Source organism: Manis javanica, chromosome 7 (genome assembly GCF_040802235.1).
Source record: "Manis javanica isolate MJ-LG chromosome 7, MJ_LKY, whole genome shotgun sequence".
Lineage (NCBI taxonomy): Eukaryota > Metazoa > Chordata > Mammalia > Pholidota > Manidae > Manis > Manis javanica.
This window is the reverse complement of record NC_133162.1, coordinates 26,121,283-26,146,757: the sequence shown is the minus strand read 5'-3', so window position 1 is coordinate 26,146,757 and position 25,475 is coordinate 26,121,283. Positions and strand designations below refer to the sequence as shown.

At 37.5% G+C, this 25,475-nt stretch overlaps 1 protein-coding gene across 2 annotated transcripts; it reads right to left on the bottom strand.

Annotated features, from left to right (window-relative positions):
* Positions 1–1,206: 1,206 nt before the first annotated feature.
* Positions 1,207–25,475, bottom strand: OGA (O-GlcNAcase). 2 transcript variants are annotated; one of them, XM_017674347.3, is made up of 16 exons: positions 24,885–25,475; positions 22,010–22,061; positions 21,510–21,607; positions 19,865–19,995; positions 18,554–18,725; positions 16,836–16,934; positions 13,670–13,954; positions 11,822–11,980; positions 10,747–11,360; positions 10,181–10,355; positions 6,935–7,020; positions 5,868–5,972; positions 5,113–5,198; positions 4,637–4,829; positions 2,848–3,007; positions 1,207–1,661 (listed from the first exon to the last, which is right to left on the bottom strand). In XM_017674347.3, the coding sequence occupies exons 1-16, from the start codon at positions 25,081–25,083 to the stop codon at positions 1,525–1,527; spliced, it is 2,751 nt and encodes a 916-aa protein (XP_017529836.3). In that variant the 5' UTR covers positions 25,084–25,475; the 3' UTR covers positions 1,207–1,524. The 2 variants fall into 2 exon arrangements, with proteins under 2 accessions (XP_017529836.3, XP_036857118.2); XM_037001223.2 differs by lacking the exon at positions 13,670–13,954 and having other exon boundaries at positions 24,885–25,218.

Sequence of the window (25,475 nt, the reverse complement as noted above, 5' to 3'; positions counted from 1 at the left end):
AAAATCAAGGGGCCTTTCTCCCCTCCCTTCTTCTCATCCATTCAGTGCACACTCACAGGCCTTGGTTGAAAGTCACTATGTGCCTCTACTTACAATGCTCTAAGACACTCAAAGCCCACACTGGTGGAACTCTACAAAGGAAAATATGTTTCAAGTTTCCCTCTCCTTGCCCTTCCTGTCTCAGCTCACTGTTAAACAGCTGATACAAAACTGCAGGGTAACAACAAAATACTGTCTGATTCTATTAAGAAGTCAGTCAACCATGATTTGAAAAAGTGAATCCTGTAAAGATTACCTGCTAGCCTCATGCTCAGAACCCTTAAAAACACAAAATCTAAATTAAAATACACGAAGCTTTCAGAATCTGTGGTTAAAGGGAAAAAAAGGATAACCGTACGTCATTGGTTAAAGTGTGCTCTTTCTTTTAAAAATTAGATACAAACATGCAAGAATTAAAGACTGATTCAATAAAACCAGTACTAACAGGTCTTGATTAAAGACAGGAGGACATCTGATCTGAGGACAAATGGGACCCAGTCCCTGAGCCCTGACAGATGTCAAAACTAAAATTTCACATGCTGACCTGCATTGAGGTTAATTTCCAGAGGTGAGTGCACTTTGCAACAGAGTCCTATATGAAGTTAGGCTCTCATACCCAAAGTGGTCATGGCCTAGCTTAAGTGGGAGGAACTTTAAAAGTAATAGAAGTTCTGAAAAAAAAAAAAAAAAAGACAAAAGAAAATCCACCTTCCACCGATTTACATTACTCAAAGTGCCATCCTGAACCACACCCTTTCACTTTCAAAGGAAAAAATTACAAAAGCGGTAAACACCAAAGATAGGTTACAGCTAGTTTAAATACAAAAAATTTACAACTTTTGTCATTTTTAGGCTTTTGCCACAAACAACTGCACATTTGCCCCTACAAAGCACAACATGCCTGAACCAATGATCACTATAGGAGACCACTGGCCATGGCTTTACAAAAGGCAGAAAAACTGCCCAAAATTGAAATCATTTATTCAGCTTAAACTATACCACAACCATCCCAACTTGGAATCTCAACCATGAAGCCTCTGAAACCCACCAAATCTTTTTCATCTCTGCATGTCCCTAAAGAATGAGACATTTAATTCAATAGACCAAAGAGGATGACAAATGATTCATTACTCTTATGTGAGAAATGCAACCACACTGGATGCAGAAAACAGTGCTGACTACATTTATTCAAGACCCTCACCCTGTAATCCCATGTAGATTACATGTGTAGAAGTCTTGGCATCTAACACAAAACATAAAAAGGAGGCCCAAACCTCTGACTCATACAGGATTTGCAGCAATACTATGTTCTAACACCAGTGAGTATTCTCCAAGTGTGATAGGTGAGTTTTACACAGTCTTCTTTGTTTCCAATCCCAAACGGCTGATTTGTTGCCACTCCAGAGGCTGAAATGAACGAAGACCCCAACCACCACCCACCAGGTGAAGTTGAGACTTTTGGACAGTTCATATTGCCAACAAATGTCACAGGCTCCGACCAAGTATAACCACATCCTTTGGAAATCCTTCCATTTTTGCAATTTCAAAACAGCCTAACTTGCTGTAAAATTCCAGAATTCTCTTATCATCTGGTCTCACTTCACAGAAAGCCCCCCGGGAGCCTAGAAATAAAACAAACATTCAAAATGTAAATGTCAATTAGTAGAATTACGGGTATGAATTGTGATTAATCTTCAATATATTTCAAACAGATCATAGGAACTTGTCTATACCAGCCCCTAAATTTATTTTTAAAATTCTCATTAATAGTAGTATCATCAATTACAGTGGTAAATATCTTAAGTGATGGATATATTAACTAGCTTAATTGTGGCCATTATTTCACCATGTATTTCAAATCATTGAATTGTACATCTTACATACATTTTATTCTTAACTTTCAAATATACCTCAACTTAACAAAACTCAACCGCAAGTGAAACTCTTCTCCCAGAAAGGGGAAGAGTTTTGGGAGAAAGACTGTAAAATCTGTACGGCAGTTTAATTTTTTAATATAAAGTACCACTGAGGGGCCCACAGGGCAGAGCCTATTCCAACCTATGTCACAAGCCAATATAACCATATGTTGTATATTCTAAGACATACCTCATATACCTGCATGACCCAGTTCTCCAAGCAAAACACTGAGAATTATGCTTTATTCAGAGTTGTCTAAATTACCCCACAAAGGGGAAAACCACTGACTCAAATGATACAGATACAACAGTAAGTGTACTCTCATCTGTCAACAACTCTTTCATGAGGGCTCAACAAACTTCCCGTTTTGTATTGCCCAAGGATTAAAAAAAAACTTTTTTTTACATTTTCAAAAGATTGTTTAAAAAAAGAATGTAATGGAAACTCTACATGGCCCTTAAAGCCTAGAATATTTACTATATGTCACTTCACAGAAAAATTTTCATACCACTAATGTAAAGCAAGAAGTTTTTTAAGTTGAGTTTAGGTAACAAACTCAAAAAAAATCCAATCCTGCATTACTAAATCAAGTTTCTTCCCAAGGTTCATTTAATTTTCAAGTATCATTTATGAGTCTCCTAGCAAAATAAATATAACCCCATGTGTTCACTCTTTAACTGGGGCTCCAAGTAAGCATTCATAATGTAAAAGAACAGCATTTTCCAATGATTAATACAGATGTAATTTTTATACCACTAATAATTCAGAAGTCAAACCATAAGTGGTGGAGGAAAGGAATGTAAATCGACCATAATTCACTCCTTTTCATCCTAAAATATAGTCCTGTCCCCACCAACCCCAAACCCAGCAATTCCACAAATATATACTCACCATTAGCCTTCAGTGAAGACAGGAGGCAAGCCATCATGCTTTTAGCTACACTTGGGTCAGTTACTTTTTTGTGAATATCCATCTTTATCAGAGAAGGGAAGTTGGCAAGGAAAGTTTCTGGCAGTACTTCCTGCTCTTCATGGAAACTCAACATTATTTTCTGTAAAAATTAAAAATCTCTTGACTTTCAGTAGCTCTCATTATATATCTATATCCCAACTACAGAACTCAGCAGCAGGAAAAGGAAAGCAACATTCAATAACTCATCCAGTCATTATGAAATTATCACATGCAGAATTAACTTGCTTGTAATTTTAGTTCAAGTGTTTTCACTTTTAAACAGTTTGTCTAAGTGTAATGTGGTGCCCGGACTGGATTTTGGAACAGATAAAGGATATTAGTAAAAATGATGAGTACAGAGGAGACAAGTTAATGACTCTATAGCATCTTAACATGCTGATGGACAGTGACTACAATGGGGTGTGAGGGAGGGACTTCATAATATGGGTGAATGTTGAAACCATAATGTTGGTCATGTAAAATCTTCATAAGAAGATTGTATATCAACGATACCTTTATTAAAGAAAATAAAAAGCAAACCTGATGAGTCAAAAATGGAGTTTCTAATAATGTACCAACTGTTTTCTTAGACTTGGAAAAATGTAGAAAATGGTTGAGAAGTATACAGGAACTCTGTATTATCTTTCTAACTTCTGTAAATCTAAAATCACTCAAAATAAAACATTTTAAAATTTATATTGCTTGCACAAAAATATGGCTGTACTTAGCACTACTTAACTATACAGTTACAAATGTTTAAGGTGGTTAATTTTGTTATGTATATTTTAACAATTTTTTTTTTAAGTTTGTAATAAACACACTGGTTGTGGTCCTTCTTTATATGTTCCTATATGCTAAAAACTGTCAGATATGTAACAGCAACAGCTCCATCACAGGATGGCTGCAGTCAGTGTCAATGAAATCCCAAATAAGCAAGGCTACTCCCAACCAGCCTCTTACTACATAGCCATCTGGCTAGGGGCAGAAGTTAAATAGTAATAAGCTATAGAGAGAACAGTGTGGAGGAGAGAAGTAGGAAATTTGGGGAAAGAGAAGCAACATGGGAAAAAAGAAAGCAAGGATAAAGAAAAATAAGAGTCCAAATATATATCTCAAAGTATTTATTGAGAGCATAAAAATTATCCTCAGGGAACTATTTTTTAAAACGCATATGCTGAACGTATAAACCAATAATTGTAAACTGACCAATGTGGAACACACTGCATAAATGTGGATCAATGTCGAGCACAAAGCACGTTTTAGAGGAAAAATTCACTTCAGTTGGGAAGAGCAGGCATGTAAAGGGAAGTGTTCCTTTAAGAAACTCTCAAAGAAGCTCATCCCTATTATTTTTAAATTATAATAAACACATTACTGAGAAAGCAAGTTGGCCTTCTAACAACCAGGCAAATCAGATTTTAATTACCTAAACTTGCCCTCAATACCCATTAACAGCTTTAAATTTGGTGCTTCAAAACAGGGAGGGAAAACAAAGGTTCTCTATGTTGTGTTGTTAGTTAAGGAAGTATTACAATAAATGCTTCCAAATTAAAAACTATCCCAATGCTGAGGTAAGAGTGGAAAATGTCATGCTAAGAATAAGCCCTAAGAATTATTTTCTGCAAGAAATGTATAAAGTACTAAGATTTTAAGATTTACCTGCTTTATTTTCATAAGTACTTTATTAAAATATATATATAATAGTATAATTCTAAACCTATGTTGTTACCTCAGCCTCAGAGAGTTCTTTGTCACCATTTGGCTTGGTATACTTCTCCTGCATGAAGGGAATCCAGGAAATTTTACATTTCTTAATGAATGGGGTCACATCTACAGTGCCCAGGGCATAACCACATATGCCATCTTCATCTTCTAGTACAAAGCAGTAATCCAGGCTGAGGGAAAGCAGCCCTCCTACTAACCTGCTCAGAAGAAAAGAGGGCCAAGTGAGTTTAAAAGTTAAAAAACTGCATACTTCAGGGATGTAAGGCCCAATGACTTAACAACCTATAGAAATTACATTTGGTCTAAGACTCTGGATACACATTTATATTCAGAGTTTATTAAAACTAAAGTGGGATTTCTAAAAAACCATATTTATTTCCAGTCATCACCTCCCTCCATCCTATCCCCCTCCATCCTGATAAATCTGGCTATGAAATGTCTACTCCCACATACAACAAATCCAAATACTTTTTCACATACTTGTCTCCAATAAGGTCAGGCTGACTTTGAAAAGGTAAACCCACTCCATCGTCATACATTTCTCTGCAAATCTTGTACACAGAAGCCTGAAAATATAATCTAGTTAAGCAACACATCAAGAATAGCAAGAGAATTTAACAACAGGACTTCTGTCATACTGAACTTCTAGGAGAGGGAATGACAAGATGTCTAACCTGTCATAAATATCACCTCTGCTTTGTTATAAATAGATTTATTCATTGAGTCATATTTGTAAGACCAGTAGAAAACAGCATGGTTATAAACACTGAGAACTGTTTTACAGTGGATGGTTTTGGCACTAAGTAGTGGATTCAAAGTCCAGCAAGAGATTGAGTCAATCTCATCTGAAATGTTTAAACATGCTACTGTCTTTAAGCAGGATTTTTTCTGTACCTGACTGCCAATACCTTATAGGTATTTGCACAACTGAAAACTACCATGAAGAAAATCAGCCAAAGATAAACTATCACTTAGGCACACTGACTGTTTAGTAATTCTTGAATATATTTCTTCTGATTTTTAAAGAGAGGAATGGAAAGGACTTAGCTAGAGATGGTGTTAAGTCTTAACACCATAGGGTCTTTCTTAAATACCACCTCCTCCTGTGTTTGTTTTAGTAAACTTTGTCCAACTAGAGTTTGTATTTCAACACAGAAGTGATTCTTTTAACCAGGGACTCCAAAGTATTAGGTATGCACTATAACCATACAATTAGTTGGTAGGTAGACAATTACCTCATCTTTAGGAAAATATGGTCTGATAGTATAAACTTTGGAAGTAGGAGTCAGTGGGGGTGGTTGAAAAAAGAGATCATTTGCCCCATCAATTGGCAGCAAACGCTGTGGGAAGAAAAAAAAGGAGATGGATTAGTGTTGAGAAGATATCCATTTTTTTAAACGGGTGTGCACTGCAGATTACCAACTTAACATTAACTGGCTACTGCAGGCAGACCTAAAGAAGAGGGGCATACTATGCTTTACTAATATAAACACTTCTTTGCTGGGCAAGGGGAGTGCTTCTGAATTGAAATTACCCAAACTGAGTTACATAGCTTTAGTGAAGTATTAATAGGGATTTAAATTTACAGTAAAAAAACAAAAACAAAAAAACTATTCCAACTATGACAAATCTTTTTTTTTTAACCAATTTTATATAGACCATCTCTCTACTAAAAGATGGCAGAACAAAATGTCAGGAGGAGAGGTTTGGTCTGAAGAGGGTTATCTGTCCAGGAGACGCTTTATCCCCAAAGCAATGCGCTTCAGTTTGCTGTGCGCAGCAGAGCACCTGTTGGGGGGAGAAAAGTAGAGCACCTGAAAAGTCCATGAACAAATTCCAACACCAAAAAACCTTCACTTGTTGTTCAAATTTTTGTTTCATTAATGGACTGTTCTTTCAAGCACAAGTTTTATTTATAAAGTATGGGGAAAATATCCAAATCCCATTCACTTGCGTGATTACTCATTCCTTTTGCTCATGGAGTTTTCACTGGCAGACAAGCATGCGCGCATTGTGCATTGCGGGCGCAGATTAAAATGCTGTGCGACCTGCAAAGAAACAATGTGAAGTGTGTACCTAGAGCCGCAGCGCTTCGCAGGCGCGGGGGGAATTGGCAGCATCTCCTTCAGAAATTACTGTGAAAGAGGAGGAAAATTTGATTTAAAATCCAGCTATGTAACTAAATTGAATTTGGGACTAGAAAGCCTTCGGCAGACCAATCCTTCCAGCCATCTGATGCGCAACATAAGGTTTCTCATAAAACAAAGAAAATGTCAATTCAGTTGTGAATTCATATTGATACCTGGAACTCTCCTGCTAGACCACCTCTAAAGGCCCAGGGTTCTTGGTCTCCAATTAAGAACTGTGCTGAAGAATGACTACGACACCCTGTTGAGATTAGATCCAAGCGGAGAATGTTACGAGAAAGGGGATTTCCTGGGGTCTCAAATGTCCAACAAACTAATATAAACACTTTGTGGAAATAGGTAACAATAATAATCCAGGGTTTCAGGACAAGGCTGTGATAATAATTTTAAGTCATAATGGAATTTCAATAACAATGCTCCTTCCTCCGGTTAATGACTGATTAATCATTAACAGATCACCGTTAAAGAGTTTTACCCTTTAATTATGGGAAGGAAAGTAAGTGTCAAGTTTGTCTGGGTCAAGTTTATATATTCTCTAGATACGGCTATAAAAATCAAGTCAGCTACTTATTCTCTAGTGAAATTACAGTAACTATAAAGTGAAATGAATGAGATACGTAATGAGACATTTTATTATCACAGCCCATGAAATGAAGGAATTAAACCTGTCTGAAGTCACATTTTGTATTTTGAGGAAGGGTACAGGAAAGGGAACAAGGGAAAGGGTTAATCTTGTCAGAAAACTAAGGTCAGCAGAGTAAAAGTAACTGCTCATTAAGTTGACAGTGAAACACAATGAGAACTTAGAACAATCCAAATTCAGACTTGGCTAGTAATAACACCAGTCCGACACTGTGAGAACAAACTAGAGCCAACTGATGCTCCTAATTTGCCTAGAGCTCAGACATACTTTTCTTAAAACAGTATGTGGCTCCCTCTGATTGACCATTATGATCTTTGCAGTGCATTGAACACATGCATAGAATGGCACGCTTTGAGATCTGAAGTTATCATCACAGTTGCCACTTACTTAACCAACTGCATAGGCAATAAAAGCAGCTAACATATTAAGAGATAATTAAAGACAAATATTTGGAGGTCAAATCAAAATCACTTGCCTAGTCTTCTGACAAGAGAAAAGCAGCGCAATATAGTTCTTTTCCATTTGAAGACAGCATTCTACCTCCTGTTCAAGTTAACAGTCTCATCAGTACAAGATATAGTGTGCTAGTCAGACAGTCCCAAAGCAAACCAATTTTTTTGTTGACATTTCAGGCCCATTAAGAGATTTTTATCCAAGTTTGTCATTCTTTAGGGGTAGGGGTATTTTAAAAAAAAAACATGTATAATGTAATATTTATAAAGTAAATATGAAGTAGGGTCAAAATTTAGGCTATAAAGAGAACCTGCCCCATTTCATAGCTCAGTGTAAATTTACACGGCAGGAAAACACTACACCTCTCAAACTTTAAGACCAGCCAATTTCCCCTACCCCCCACTTTGAGACTACAACATAACTAGCACTTCCAACTATTACAATAAAAAGCTGCATGTACGAAGAGCTGTGTAAATGAAAACATAGTTAATGCCTCAAGTCGCTGCGCAAACGTGACTTCAGTTCATGCCTACTGCCCTTAAATCTGAGCTACTTCACAGATAGAACCTTTCAATTTAAGCTAATTAATCATGACGCGCTGTGAACATCTGCCGCTGTCCATCCAATAGTAGTAGACACTTGTGCTGAGGATTCTCCCATCTGTACACAATGGGGAAGAAGATAATAGAAGTCGTTAGTAATCAAAAGTACTGCATAGCCACATTCTTTAAAGGACTGAATGCCAGCTGGACTGGAGAAAGGAGAAAAACAAAGGGTTCTTATCAGTAACTCCCTGAAATGACTTATAGAACTGTAAAAATACTCTCCCTACCAAGAGATTTTATAAAGATATGTGGATGTCAAGATGATTATTTAAAATTTCTAAGGTACTCTGACCATGAGGTTATTCAACAGCTATTTATACAATCTGCAACAGCTGCTCCCATAATTAATTGCACAGTACACAGAGGTAAAGCATGAGAGGAAAAAAGAAGTTACACTGTGTATGGTCAAGAACTTAGTTTTTAGTAATTCTTGAATTATAAGCTGAATATCAAGTGTGTTATGTGATACTTTCTCAAACTCAATAACCCAGATTTCAGATTGAAAACTTCAACATTTAAATCCCTGTAAGGGTTAATTATAACCCCTGGCCAGAAGCCATGGAAGGCAAATACAGTCATCCAGAAACCAATATACAAGGCTCTTCCTGAGCCTAAGAGCAGACATCTATTACAGAAGAGTTTTCTTGGAGCCTTTTAACAAGGTCAAAATTCTCTCTCCTACCTGTTGTGATATATATTCAAAAACCACATGTTCTGTATCTTCAAATTAACAACCAGAGACTCTACTTTGAGCTGGTAATTAGTTGTGTCACAGGAAAACTATTAATATTTAAGAGTCTAAAAAGTACACAGGTGGAAAATCTCATTTCTACTACTCCTTAATCTAAGCTCACAGTGTTTCACAACCAAACCAAGTAACCCATCATAATATTTGTGACTACTATGAAAACTATGACATGTCAGGTATAGCCTTGCTGCCTGCTGTGTGCTGTATGTAAGTTCATTTATTATATATTTCTTACAGCTGGACTGAAAACCTGTAAATGAAGTTGAAGTCCCTGGAGAAACTTGGCCATGCTGGTGCTTTTTAACAAGATAGAGAATTTCCCAAAAAATCAGTTTTCAAAGGAGACATAATGAAGTCCATTTAATGAGCAAGAGTGTTTTTAGGGGACTGCAATTTCCATCCCCTGCTAAAACCAATTACTTGGTAGAGGGATAAAGAAAAGGCCATGTGAAATAATACTAAGTAGCACCAGAATAGCCTACCACTAAAACTCGCATGCGCACAGGGCTGGGAGGATGGTTTCCTCTTGCCAGGCCCCTTAGGTCATTTCGGCAATTGTTCTGTTAAATGCAGCATTAATGTTATCAAGACACAGCAAGCAGCAGAGAGCTTACAGAGTCACAATTCATAGTGTCTCATCTCCAAATCAGATAAAAGTGCTCCACAGGGTTCCATCCAGGAAGCATTCAGTCAGAGCAAGTTAAAGTCAGTACTTTCTAACACATTTACAAGATATTTATGCTGAATTAGCCCAAGGGAGAAAAACCAGTGTTCCATTATTTATTGAGACTTGCACCTCAAGTCTGCAATAATGCCTGTACCTCGAAGAAATCAAGGCAAAGAATTCAGAGTTGGAAATTTGCCAATTCCCTAAATATTTTTCTCCATATGGGATAATCTTTTTTTTTAAGGGACAATATATCTGAGAAGAGATTATTCCTGGTGCACCTACCTAACCACTGTACAAAAGACTTCACCATAGACATGATACTCTTGATATCCCAAACATAGGAGTACATGTCATAAAGGATTGTCCTGTTGGCACAATTGGAGAGCCGAGTGAACATTCCCATCACTAGTCCACACATCTCTTCAAACTTGGCTGCTCGTGACCTCCATTCTTCAATCTATTGAGGATTAATAAAAAGACTCAAAAAATTGCAAGCGTAACAAAATAAAAGTTAAAAACTAAGCTATTAATGTTATCAGGTACCTGCAATTTATCCTAAGCATTAACAAATAACCGGGCTTCAAATCCTTAGACAAGCAATACAAAATTTGTCTCTCTCCAAACTGCAAAGTGTTCCCTGAAATGATTGACTTTGACTTTCCTTTATTCCTAACTCTTAAGAGCAGAACTATGGAACTATATGTACCAGATTCAGCAGAGTCCACATTCACTTCACTGAACATTTTTTAAAATATGGTCAATTTTCTGCCAGTTACCAGTGTACTCCTTTAAGTCCACCTCCGTATCATCAGAATGGCGAGAGAAACAGGTAAATTAAGCATACTCACTTTTTCAGAGTCTTTTCCTTTGCAATTGACACTGACAACACTGCTATTTGCCCGAAGCCACTGGAATTCCCGTAACATCTGTGCTCCTTTGGGTCCATGCTCATAAGGAAGGTAGAAAAGGTCAGCAAGTAACTGCAAATCCTCCAGAGTCACTGGTTCTGCAGCATACAAAGGCTTTTCATTTGGACCTGGCACAAACTGCTCCTTGTTTGTGTGTTCATCAGTCTGCATAGGTGCAATATCACTAATGCAATCTTCCTGCATAGACATCTCTGGGGATTTTAATTCAACTATGCTCTCTTTATCAGTGTCCATTGGTTTCAATTCCTCTGCCATTTTAGCTTCAACAATTTCAGTCAGGATTTGATTGTCATTCTTGTGGTCTGTTTCTTCTTGTTTTTCCACTACCATGTCCATGGGTTCCTCATCTGGTTGTTTCTTTTCATCTTCCTTGGTCAGAACTGTAGGCTCACCACTCAAGGCTGTTCCTTGGCTCATAATGGGCTCCTGGTAAACTGTTGTTACTACAGTTGTGGCATTTAAAGAAGGTGTTGCAACTAGGGGAGTCCCATCAACTACACTTGCTTTAGCTCCACTGTGTGCAACTTGTCTACCTGTGAAAACAAATTGCCACAAAGATTATCAGAATCAGAAACGATAAGAACATAACTACATCTAGGGAAATGTTTTCTTATTGTATCTATAACTGGATTCTTAACTTGAGATTCCAAATAATTTGGGCCCTGTGAAAAATTAAATTTCTCTAAACCACTAGGGAGGTGGGGAGGGAAGAAAACAGACATTAAACATCCTTCAAAATGCCTATTATCTTCTCTTTCAGAGATTTGTATTTAAAAACACTCTAGTAATTATTTCAGAGAAGATGTTTTTAAAACAAATTAGCATTCTATCAATAAAAGCTATTTAAGACCAAAGTAATATTTTTAAAACCTTATTCTCTAGATCCCTAAATTTCACTCTGTGTGGTGGACCTATTGTTCGTAAGGCACAGCACAACATTCTTTACGCCTCGACTATAGGATCCAACCTGCTTACAAAGAACAGCCAAACTCACTGCTGTACTGATGAGGTACGCCAAACTCCTGCAACCATTCTGTTAACGCTAACTTTAGAGCCATCTGTGGACTATAGAGTACATCAGTTTCAATATCTTCATCACTGCCTTCATTTTCTAACTTTATCTGGATCGATACAGTACTGTCTTCACTGTCAGCTGCAAAACAGAAAGACCACAAAATCAGTTTTGATTACACAAGTCAGAGGCACAAATGCAAAACACTTGTTACAGTAAAACCAGAGAACCAAGACCTGGAACAAGAACAAAACTTAAACATAATGTAAACACAACGAAGACCCTTCACTGAACCACTTCACCTAGAACAGCCATTTAACTACACTGTTAAATGTAAAATCCCAACTGAAATTTTAAAAAATACGAATTTTAGAATCTGTATTAAAAGTCATTTTAAGTGTCCAATGAGTACCAATTATTGGGAAAAACAAGGCTAAAGGCACTATGATTTTCATAAAACATTTCCTACTCTTCAGGGGCGTGTAACTTAATAGACTTAATAATTTACAAACTGAAAAAATAATGGTCATATTAATAAATGATTTGAGGGGGAAGAGAAAATCTAAAGAGCCCAGATATGAGCATAGGCATTAAGCATATAATGAAGCTCTGAACCAGGAGAGTGGTAAAGAAAATTAAGTCTGAACTCACTGGCTTGGTGTTCAAAACTCTGTTTCTTAGCTTTCTTTCTCATTTCCCTGCACAAAGCCCAGTCTGTCTAATGTCTATTACTCAGTGTGCTTCACATTTTCCCTTAAAACAGGAATGCACTAAGTACACAGTAGGTATTATATACAAAAGGGATTGAAATTATATCCTTAATTTTGTGTTTTTTATTGGGGAGAGAGGGATGGCCACGATTAAGCCTAAGGGGAGTCATTAATTCAATAAATGGAATTGGAAATAGAAGTATAAAACTAAGAAACAGGACACAACGATGTAACCACACACCACCAAGCATGTGACATTTCGATATCCCCAAATGGGCCAAACTCAGATAATTTTAAATTTCAGGGTCCAATGTTTTCACTTCCAGCCCACCAATCCTTTAATGCCCAGCAAATTTTACTCATACTCTGACCCAGCTTAAGTATCCCTCCTCTATGAAATCATTTTTTACCACCACTTTGCTTAGAAGTAATCACTCCCTCCTGTGTTCCCACAGCACTTTGTAGATAATTATTTCAGCACTCGTCATACTATAGTACAGTTGCCTCTCTGCTTTATCCAACACCAGACTATGTTCTTCAAAAGCGACTTCACTCTTTGCATCCTAAGTGCCCAGGAAGATGCACTTGCCACACTGTAGGTGCTTAAATGTTAATGAATGAAACAATTAGCCAGCATTCTCTTACTTAAAACTCAATTAAGAATTCTACATAAATAAAAAAATCTGTAAGCCAATGTCTATAATGAGAATATGTTCCATAAATGTTTAAGCTGGAAATAAATGATATATCAAGTAATTCAGTTAACAATTATCTAGTCATTTAAAGTACCTCATTTAATAATATCACCTGAAAACACACAATGAATCAGAATAATTCTAGAAATAGGAACACTAAACGACTACACTGTCTAGTACTCAGATTACCAAGGCTAAGTCATATTAAAAAAATAAAAAGAACTGAGGTCAAGAGGTTAAGTACCTTGTACAAAGGCAGTCAGTCCTTCTATCATGTATACACACACACAGACATATAAAACTCATAGAACTAAACAACACACCTTAAAACACCTCTCTGTGATGACAAAGGAATATGTACTTGCTAATGGCTCTAGTTAGAACCAGCTTTCCTCCCAAGGTCAAGGATTAAGAAATCTACTTACTCATCACTACATCTTTTCTCACTCCATTCATGTTTGATTTGTACCAGGTGGCAAGGGTGTGGATAGCAACATAGTTAGCTTCAAATTCACAATTTGGATTAGTCAGGACTCCTTTTAACCGTGGGATGAGTTCTGTGGATCTTCCTTTGTATGGGCCCAGAAACAGTCTCTTCTGATCATAATCATTAGCATGAATGTTATCCCAGATTACTGGGGCTCTCTTAATTATCTTAGAAACCTCTTCAATGGATTCTACTGGAATTTCTTTGGAAACAACTTTGGGACCTAGAAATAATGACAACTATTTGTTAGAAGACCTTCATGTGTCTCTTCAAAATACACTACAGACATACCTGGAGATATTGCAAGTTCAATTCCAGACTACCACAATAAAGTGAATACTGCAATAAAGTGAGTCAGATTTTTTGGTTTCCCAGTATATATGTTATGTTTACACTGTACTATAATCCATTAAGCATGCAATCGCATTATGCCTAAACAATGTACATACTTTAATGAACAAATACTTTATTGCTAAAAGAGCTAACCATTACCAGTGAGTCAATCACTGATCACAGATCACTGTAACAAATAATGAAAAAGTTTGAAATATTTTGAGAGTTGTCAAAATGTGACACAGACATGAGGTGAGCAAATGCTGCTGGAAAAATGGTATCAATAGACTTGCTCTATTGACAGGGTTGCCACAAACCTATTTATAAAAAACCAAACAGCTGTAAAGCACAATAAAGTGAACTGAAATAAAGAGGTGTGCCTGTACAATTTTGTATTGTATTTTCTTTATACTTTCTAACAATTTTCCTTTTTAAAGTAACACAGTGACATGTGTCTTTTCACTCAGTTTTATTTCCACCTCACTCTCCCCATATTTCCTCAGATAAGACTTCTAGAAATGGAATTAGTAGTCAAAAGGTATATTTGCAAGCTTCCTCAAATTAGTATGTTGGTAAGAAACAAATTTTCACATGCACAATTTCTTTTCCATTATAATTCAATATATTCTTACCTAGACAAGTCCCAATTAACCTAACCTCTGGAAGGGTTTTTGCCCTTCTTAGAATAAAGTTTTGTTGACTACTAAGCTGTCAATCTAGCATGACAGCTTTCATTTTATAAAACAGAACAATCTCCTAGGGCTGGATCAATACCCTTTAGCCCAGTTCCCTATATATATGTATTATTTATTAGCAAACAGTATTCAAATTCACTGCAAAATCCTCAAGGATGTTTTATCACACTAAGAATGTATACTTTGTAAAAGAAAGATAATTTTAACAACAAAGTTTTTTGGTCAAGGCCCAGTTTTTTTTTTTTCACTGTAATTTTTTTTTTATTTTGGTATCATTGATCTACAATTACAGAAAGAACATTATGTTTAGTAGGTTCCCCCCTTCACCAAGTCCCCCCCACATACCCCTTCACAGTCACTGTTCATCTGCATAGTAAGATGCTGTAAAATCACTACTTGTCTTCTCTGTGTTGCGCAGCCCTCCCCGTGTCTCCCACGCACTATACATGCTAATTGTAATGCCCTCTTTCTTTTTCCCTGCCCTTACCCCTCCCTTCCCACCCATCCTCCCCAGTCCCTTTCCCTTTGGTAACTGTTAGTCCATTCTTGGGTTCTGTGATTCTGCTGCTGTTTTGTTCCTTCAGTTTTCCTTTGTTCTTATACTCCACATATGAGTGAAATCATTTGGTACTTGTCCTTCTCTGCTTGGCTTATTTCACTGAGCATAATACCCTCTAGCTCCATCCATGTTGTTGTGAATAGCAGGATCTGTTTTTTTCTTATGGCTGTGTAATATTCCATTGTGTATATGTACCACATCTTTATCCATTCATCTACTGATGGACATTTAGGTTGCTTCCATATCTTGGCTATTGTAAATAGTGCAGCGATAAACATAGGGGTGCATCTGTCTTTTCCAAACTGGAGTGCTGCATTCTTAGGGTAAATTCCTAGAAGTGGAATTCCTGGGTCAAATGGTATTTCTATTTTGAGCATTCTGAGGAACCTCCATACTGCTTTCCACAATGGTTGAACTAGTTTACATTCCCACCAGCAGTGTAGGAATGTTCCCCTTTCTCCACAACCTTGCCAACATTTGTTGTTGTTTGTCTTTTCGATGATGGCGATCCTTACTGGTGTGAGGTGATATCTCATGGTGGTTTTAATTTGCATTTCTCTGATGATTAGCGACGTGGAGCATCTTTTCGTGTGCCTGTTGGCCATCTGGATTTCTTCCTTAGAGAACTGTCTATTCAGCTCCACTGCCCATTTTTTAATTGGATTATTTGCTTTTTGTTTGTTGAGGCGTGTGAGCTCTTTATATATTTTGGATGTCAATCCTTTATCGGATCTGTCATTTATGAATATGTTCTCCCATACTATAGGACACCTTTTTGTTCTACTGATGGTGTCCTTTGCTGTACAGCTTTTCAGCTTGATATAGTCCCACTTGTTCATTTTTGCCTTTGTTTCCCTTGCCCGGGGAGATTTGTTCATGAAGAAGTCACTCATATTCAGGTCCATGAGATTTTTGCCTATGTTTTTTTCTAAGAGTTTTATGGTTTCATGACTTACATTCAGGTCTTTGATCCATTTGGAGTTTACTTTTGTGTATGGGGTTAGACAGTGATCCAGTTTCATTCTCTTACATGTAGCTGTCCAGTTTTGCCAGCACCATCTGTTGAAGAGACTGTCATTTCCCCACTGTACATCCATGGCTCCTTTATCAAATATTAATTGGCCATATATGTTTGGGTTAATGTCTGGAGTCTCTATTCTGTTCCATTGGTCTATGGCTCTGTTCTTGTGCAAGTACCAAATTGTCTTGATTACTGTGGCTTTGTAGTAGAGCTTGAAGTTGGGGAGTGAGATTCCCCCCCCACTTAATTCTTCCTTCTCAGGATTGCGTTGGCTATTCGGGGTCTTTGACAGTTCCATATGAATTTTTGAACTATTTGTTCCAGTTCATTGAAGAATGCTGTTGGTAATTTGATAGGGATTGCATCAAATCTGTATATTGCTTTGGGCAGGATCAAGGCCCAGTTTTTTTTAAAGTATCCTGTTTACCAGAACAACCAATTTCCCTAAGTCCTACTTAAAAAAGTTTTACTGTATAAATCATCTTAAAAGACTTACCTGTCCAAAGCACCTCAATTCCAGGTAGAAGTTTTTCACCCACAGTCCTTAAATAAGGGGACTGAGACACATTTGGATAACAGAAAGTGCCACAATACTCTGAATGTAGGGAGAAAAATTAAGTAAAATAGTCAGGAGTGAAACGGTCATTTTTTTTTCTCTCCTCCATCAGGCTTTTTCTTTTCTTCTGGACAATACATATTGACAAGCTATAAATGATACTATTTTATGTCATAAAAATACTAGCTTTTTTATTCATTATGTTTATAGACATTCATTGCTTCAGTCAAGGTTAGGCTTGCTGAGTGATTAAAGGCAATTACAGTGTCATGTACTTTTTTTATTCTAAGAGAATAAAATGCAGAGAAAACAACTTATGTTTTTTTTTTTGCAACCTATAAAATCGAGTCCTTTTGCTGATGTAAAATACCAGTAACTCAACTGAAGACCACACCACTTCTGAAATGCCACCCCTGCTTCTTAAATTTGTCAAAATTACAGCATGTCTCTGACGTGTCCAGAGCTGAAGCATTAAAGAAGTGACTGCTCTTCCACAGCAGGTGCTTTCCTGGCCACAGCTCTGACCGTGTTGGGAAGCAGCCATTGAGCAAGGCAACAGAGCCAAGGGGAAAAGACTTTTTACTTAAAGGCAAAATACCCAAATGGCTGTCCATCATAAACTTTTGAATGGGGAAAAAATGTCTACCAATTTAGAACTCTTTTCATCCAAATGATAAAAGGCCTCCATGCCATGTCCTAAAGGAAGTCACCTCAAGTGGGTAATTCATTTAAGATCAATTCATTAAAAAGAAACAATCAATTTATAAAACCTGATATTCTCCCTTCCAATAGTGTACTAGTACACATTAATCCTTATGGTCCTATAGCCACTAGAAATACAAGTTTACTAAAGAAATAACTAGAATTTTTAGCATTTTCTGAACTGCCTACATTTCTCAGTTACAGAGGCCAAATAAAATGAACTGATGTAAAAAAAAATGCAACATTATGCCATGACTGTTAAGTACTGCACTGCAACTAACATAATTTTCAGTGAATTAACCAATTAAACATCATGAGTACTCATACAGTAACAGACCGCTGAGATAAGACAATACGTTAACACAGATATACACCCAAAGTTAAATAAATTCAGTCTAAAACTTCTTAGCACTAGTTTATCTCTTCCTGAACATGGAAGTCTGGGGAGATTTTCTTGTAAACTAAATTTTGAAGTCAACTAAAAAAGACTAAAACATTGTCAAGTGAAGGAACCAGGGAGGAAGCGATGGGTGGGGGAAGAAAAATTACTAAGCTTTCTATGCTGACGACTAGAATTAAGAACCCAGATGGGGATGGCAGGAGTGAAAAAGGACAGAGATATGCATGGTGAGGAAAAAGGAACAAGTAGGAAGAAATGAGAAGTGACTAAGTTAAAAGTAATGTAAATTTGCTTTCTTCTAGTTTTCATTTTGATAATACTCTCCCTGAATATGTAATGTTCATATACTTCCAGTAAAAAAATACATAACATCTTTTGCCTATTCGGTTGTCACCTGTTAGTACCTAAAATTTCTCCAATTTAGGGACAGAAAAATGTCTTCTAGAAAAAGAACTTCTACCTTTTTATATCTAAGAGAGGACAACACAATAAAGACCATACATGGTCCTTTGAAAGCTATTTATTTCAAGACTAAATATGAAGTTATATACAATACCTGTGGGACAGAAGAGGAAAGTTTCCGGCTCTCCTAGGTACTGATAAATTTCATTTGTGATGGAGACCTGGGCATGAGCAAAAGAACTGAACACCTCTTTGTCTGCCGCACACATATTATGGTCAATGTCATCAAAAAGCAAGGCAAATGACCTACACCCAAACTGAGAAACCTAGGAGAAAAAAACAAGATGCTTTACCAGCTCATCTCTAAGTAAAAGACACAGGATTCCAAATATAAAGTACATGCTTAATAGTCATACTTAAAAGTCGTATTTTCTTTAATAAAACATTCAAAGCCAAACCCATTTTTCTTACATTTTCTATGCTAAACAGCTAGATAATTTGGAGCCCCATTTTTCATTTTGATTAGAATGTAGTGCACTGTTAAGTTCCAACAAAGCTTCCATAATGTGGCCTATTCCTTCCACTTCCTCTTGGCTGCTGATTATATATAGAAGACCCAACAGTCAGAAAAATTACAAAATAAAAAGTGGTAACTCAAGACATGAAAAACCCAGACCTGTACAAATTCCAAAAGGCACATTGCTCCGAATCACTGCACATAAATTTAGGTCAGGAATCAGAAAAAACAAAAAAAACTTGACCAAACAGGGAAATAACCTCTTAAAGGCTTATTCATGGAAATTTAGCTACCAGCCATTTTAATGCCACCAGTTAACATAAACCCTCTGCCTAAAGAAATATATATAAATGAGCAAACTTAGTTTACCAAAAAAAGATGTGCAGCTTTTATGTTAAGTAGAATTTAGACTCCAAGCAGTTTCACCAACAGTTTACATGTTTGCCTAGTCTGTTTATCTTCCCATCTTTGGGAACTAGCCAATCATTTCTATTCTGAATTTCATCTTTTCTCCACATAACAGGGAACTGAAGTCCAGTAGGTAAAACCCTGTTTCTATAACCTCAAAAACAACTTCAGTCAGGCACCCAACAGTATACAGTTTCTCAAAATATGATTCTGGACCACTTATCTCAGAATCACTTGGATACTGAGTTAAGTCCCTACCCCAAGTTAGGTTAAGAATCTCTGAGAATGGAGTCTATCAGCATTCTTTTAAGCATTGCTTCTGAGCATTCTGTGGTTGGTTAATACTCAGACTGAAATCTGAGAAACTGATACGTCACCTTTAACTTATTAGAAAATATCCCTCTGTTAAAATTCAAAGAAGTAAAATATTTGTATAGAAACAAAATATGAATTTGATTTCCTTTTAACATCATAAAAGCAACTCAGCAAACTTACAGTTCAAGTACTGAGTCAGGGAAAAATAACATAAAAGTAAGTTACCTGATCCAGTTTGCGTTTCAATGTAGATACTTCTTTGGGGTTAGAAAAAGTAATATCCAATCCAGGTGAGATAGCATAGATGAACTCTATCTCATATTCCCGTGCAGCAGAGATGAGAGTCATAAGCTGCTCTGAAGAACAGAGTCTGTTTTTAGAAAGAAACTAAAAGAACCTTTACTAAAAGGTCTTACTAAAAGAAATGACCTTGAGTCATTTTCTCCAATATACAATGAGTCAAGGGAAAAATCCCTTAAATTTTTCAAAATAGTCATGCCCAATGTGACAATATGTCATACAAAATTTGATATGATTTAATGTTACCCTGAAATCAATAAAGCAATCTATTCCTTCAATTGTCATTTCTCATAATATTCAATTAAGCATCAATTCTCTTATTGAATATAAAACATTTTTATTTCCTATAGTACTTAAGAGGTATGTTTTTTGTTGTCATCTCTTTAACAACTGAAATTCCTAAATAAATCTACACAGCTACTTTATAATTTGGAAGGAAAAGATGTGTTCTTAAAAACTAGGCTTAGGTGACAACCTTAACAATTCTGACCCCTCATCTTTGTAACTACAGGAAAAATATTCATTACAGATTTTAAGTTTGTAAAATGTGATAGACAATTTTCCTAAGTAATCAAATACTATTCCATAACACAGGATATATCTTTAAATAACTTTCAGTGGTATCTCCAAATAGTCATCTTAGTTTTTATTTTTGATCGTATTTAATTTCATCACCAGAAAATAATTAAGTTGAACACACTTAAGTTGTGGTAAAGAGTAAAACTAGATGGAGATGGGATGCGTTTTAATTGCTTCTTCACAATTTTAGAAAACTTTCTGCCTTCAAGTGCCTTGGCTAGGCTCTGTAACCAATTATCCTGTTAGCTACCTGTATACCATTTAAACCCAAGTATGAAAATGTTTGCCCATTCATTCAAGTCCCCAAAGAAAAGGACCACTTGTCTAATTTACAAGGAGGTTCTGTAATATACTACCTTTCTTATGAATTTTATGTAACTAACTCTACCCACAAACACATGTAGCAAGACAGTTTGTGATAGTACAGGCCTAGACTAGGGTGAGGGCTTTATTTTAAATAACAACAGGACAAATAACAGTAATCAAGACCAAGCCATACTTGAGCCTGAAGCAAAAGGATTAGTATTACTGATCCTATCTTCATTTAAAATGTTGGTATTTTGTTCATGGATCTTTCTTGCATTAATTCCAGCTTAAACAATGAATAGTTTTATTTATCTTGATTACTGATTTTTTTTTGGAGTCCCTTAAAATTCGCATCCAAGGTGGGCACCTCCCTTGTTTGCCTTTCCCCAGGCCTAGCCCTGTTTCAGCCCCCTTTGTCCAGTAGCCCACTGCTTGGATCCCTGGAAGAAGTTAAAAAGTACAATTTATGGCCATAGAACAAGTGAAGTCTGAAAGGCACACCCATGAATCATACGACAGCTGTGCACTGTTAGTGCTAATCTTTCAATCTGCACTAATTCAGTTACCAGATAGAAGGAAACTACCTACAAAACGAAAATGAAATATTTAATAAAATTCCTGTACATTTAAAATATAGCTGTTTTCCTCACATACTCTGAATTTAAAGGATTAAAAAAAAGATTACCAGCTTCCTCCACTGAATACATCTCTCGCCAAAACATCCTATGTTTGTAGTCATCTTTTGGGGCATACAAGTATGTATTTAATTCCCACTTCTGGAGCCTTAAGGGGAAAGAAAATTATGTATGTATAAACAAGTAACATGTATAGATTATAAATTTCTATTTTTTCTTTTTCTTGGAGCTATATCTACATCTCTTAAACAGGCTAGTAATATTATGAGGAAGTAACTCTTCACCCCAACGCAACTGTAAAAATGTATTACGAGGAATGTCAACATATTAAACAGTCTTAAGTAAAAACACCACAGCTCTGGGTGAGGTGGGTGAAGCCCAAAACCTATTCAGCTTCCCAACTGGCCTAGGTGAAGAAAGAGGTAAAAGAGCAAGGTAAAATAACTTCCGCAACTGGGTGATCATTCAACTTGCACCTGGCCTATTCAGTTTTCAAACAAAAGGAAATGTTAATAGTTTGAGACTCTTCTTCATGTAATAAAAATTTTACCTTCTAAAGAGTTCTTTTCTCTGTTCCATAACCCATGGTCTTCCATAAAATCCTAGATTCAAAGTAAGAATGAAATTATATTCAAGTTTCAAAGTATGGTAAACTGAGAAAAGCAGTTTACAGAACATAAAATACAATCCTGTTTTGCAAAAAATGTGCACCATATACCAAAATCTGAAGAATATTTAGTAAAATATTAAGGTCTTTGGTGATATACAGTGATTTTCATTCCCTTTCTGTTTACATTTTCTGATTTTTAACCATGATTACTTACTCAAGAAAGCTACTTAAATCAGCCAAACATCTCTTTTCACTGCCAAAAAAGAGCAAATATATTTAAATCTAACTTTTTAAGATTATCTCAATCTTACAATGGGGGAAGGGAAAGCAAAGCAACCCAAAACTGCTTAATAACATCAATTACTACCTAGGAGGGGCGTCAAACTGCTTTTACAGGGGGAGGGGAAATAAACAAGATAAGAAAAAAATCAAGAACAGAATTAGAAATGAATCTGACCTCATTTTACAATCACTTTTTTTTTAAGTTCCTGATATAATAAAAGGGACCCCAAAAATGCCTTAAACTACATTCAAACAAATACAACAATGGAACTGGCCCAAACAGGAAACTCTCACGCAATCTCAATTCCAGAGCAAAGGTCTAAAGAAACTGAAAATTCAAGAATGTGACTTGCTCCAGTGTCCCAGGCAGGGATCAAAGCACCAAGCAATGCACACTGCAGGGAACTGTGCAGACTGATGACTTAAGCAGTGGTACAAGGACCAAACTAGTATTTGGAGCTCCCTCCTGCACTCATCACATCTTACAGCTTACCTAATCTTTCTTTTTTCATATTTCAATCTAATCATTTGCAAAAGAAAAGGACAACCTTTCGGGAGTACTGTGAAGACGGCTAAAATTGTGTCAAAATACTCTTTATACATAAGCACACACAATCTACCTTAGAAACTACCTGAAACTAAAATTTCTCAAATGTACTAAGCTCCAATCTCCAGAAAGGATGCCTGCTACCCTGCTCCACAAACAAGGACAGTAACAGACAAAAAAGAAATTCATTACATAACAATGTATGAAACTGTAGCACCCTATCTTGACAATGTTACCCTCTCACAGGTGATTTAACATATTAGGTAAATTTTATACAAGTCTTTATAGTTGTCCTACAACATTTAGCATTATCATTTTTCTCGTAAAGAGTAGGCAATAAACATCCCTTTAGAGTTGCTTCCATATAAAAAACATTTTAAGTGTCTAACTTAAACATTTTAATTTTCAGAAACCCTAACCTTGCTGAGTCAGGTCCATGGTTTTGGCTACCTGACAGCACAAAGAGAATAGTAATGCTGTTACACACGATCTAAAACCAACAATGCTTTGTGAGAGAAAGCAAGCAAGCAAAAAAAGGAATCCTGGCAATACCTACAGTATTTCCTAGCCTCACTCATTTTAGGAATGATACCATCTTAGAAGAAAAAAAATCAGGTGCTCAGTCACCAATAAAATATACAAGTGAATGGGAAGGAGAGACAATAGATAACAAGACAACTCTTGAGTAGTTTTTTAACACTATTCTTATTTAAACCACAAGGAGCTTTTCTCCATCACTGAAGGTGTAATGGGCAGGCAACTTCCTTAGACTCACTTTAGTCTAGCTTTAAAATTTCTATATCCCAACACTCCTCGTTCCTAACCCTCCACCCCAAAATCTAACGACAAATCAGATTCTTTTTCTAGAATTTCCTTGCAAACAAGCTCATTAAATACATCAACGAGTTAAGTCAAAGCAATCATGTTTTCAAAAACAATGACTCCACCCAAATACCTAGTTTTACACTTTGTCTTCCCTCAAATTCTGCAAGACAGTTAACTTTGCTGAAATGTTCCCTCCTTAAGGTAGCTGCAAATTAGTCTGTTCTCCCCTACAATTTAAGTTTATACAAAATACCATCACCACCACCCACCTTTCAAATGAGTATTATGCAGATAACACTGGAAAAGCTGAAGCTCTCAACCACGAGGGAGACCATTCTTTCCTTTTTCAAACTTCTTTGGTTTTTTATAAAGACTGGTTTTATACAGGTTACTCCTACGCACACCATTACTGAATAAAAAGATGAGTAGGAAACCCCGGTTCAACCAAAAGACTTCAGAAAATTCTAATTCAACTACCAACAAAGACCATCATTCCCTTTAATCGAAACGGTCAGGCGAGGGCATTTTTAAATCTCCTCCGCAGTCACTAAATTAAAATTTCCTATCTCATATATTATTGAAGTCAAAGCTTCATCCCTCAGGGGCAAAGCACAGTCGTGGGCAAATGGCAGTTTCCAGGCTGCAAATTAATCTTCAAAGGTGGGGGGAACTGGTCGGCAAAAAATACCCCAAGAAAAGAGAAATTTTCAAATCTATAGGCCGACTGCGCTTCTCTAAACTCAAGGAGTACGGAGTACGTCGGGGGGGGGGGGTCGATTTTTTACAAAGGGTGGAGACAGCACCATTACCCACATTTTTTTCATTGAACACAACTACTCCAGGGAATAAGATCCTAAAACACAAGGATGTGTAACTCAGGGCCTAATGCTAGGCTTCTTACCACCGCCTCCGAAGGAGCAGGACGGGCGGGGTCAGGCTAGTTAACAGCCAAAGGAGAATTCGACGCCATAAAACAGCAGCAGAGGCTTGCTCAGGTCTCGCCTCTCCTCTCGTTTTAGCAGGATCAAATTTCAGGCCCAAGGGAGTAACACCCTTTCAGAGCCCCCTAAAGCAATGCCGCCACCCCTCACGAGGAAAGAATGTGCTAGTACTGGGGCGAGACGGAGGACGTTCTTGCCCAGCCCGAGCCAGAGCGCTCACCTTCCACCACGCCACACAGGAACCTCCGAGCCCCTCCTGCAGCTGCGGCCACCGCTGGTCCCCCGGCCCCGGTTGGGTTGTCGTCTCCGGGGGCCGGAGCTGCCGGCGGCTCCAACGATGCCCCCGCGGAGGCTGCAGGGTTGGAGTTGAGCTCGCTCTCCCGCTCCTCCAGCGCCGCCTGGCACTCCTTCTGCACCATCCTCCTGCCCCCGGCCGCTGCCACCTCTGCAGGTCCTCCTCCGCCTCCGTCCGTTGGGCCGCCGGCCTGGAGCCCTGAAGAGGCCCTCGGCTCCAAGCGCGCGCCCCTCCTGCTCCTTCTCCTCCCCCTCTGCCCTTCCCCCTCCCTCTCCGCAGGGACCCGAATGCCCGGATGAGAAGGGCGGCGGCCCCAGCACAAGCCTTTTGTCAGCTGCTGCTTCAGCCTAACCTGGGCAGCAGGAAGCCTAAGCGGAGAGCGACGCCGCGACCTCCTGTTCCCTGGAACGTAGGTAGCTAAGACTCTTTTTCGCGTTCTCAATCTCTGTTGGCCTCCCGATAATCTACCTCTTCCGCTGTTTCCCCCAAAGCCCCTACGTTTTCTCTGCCACTGCC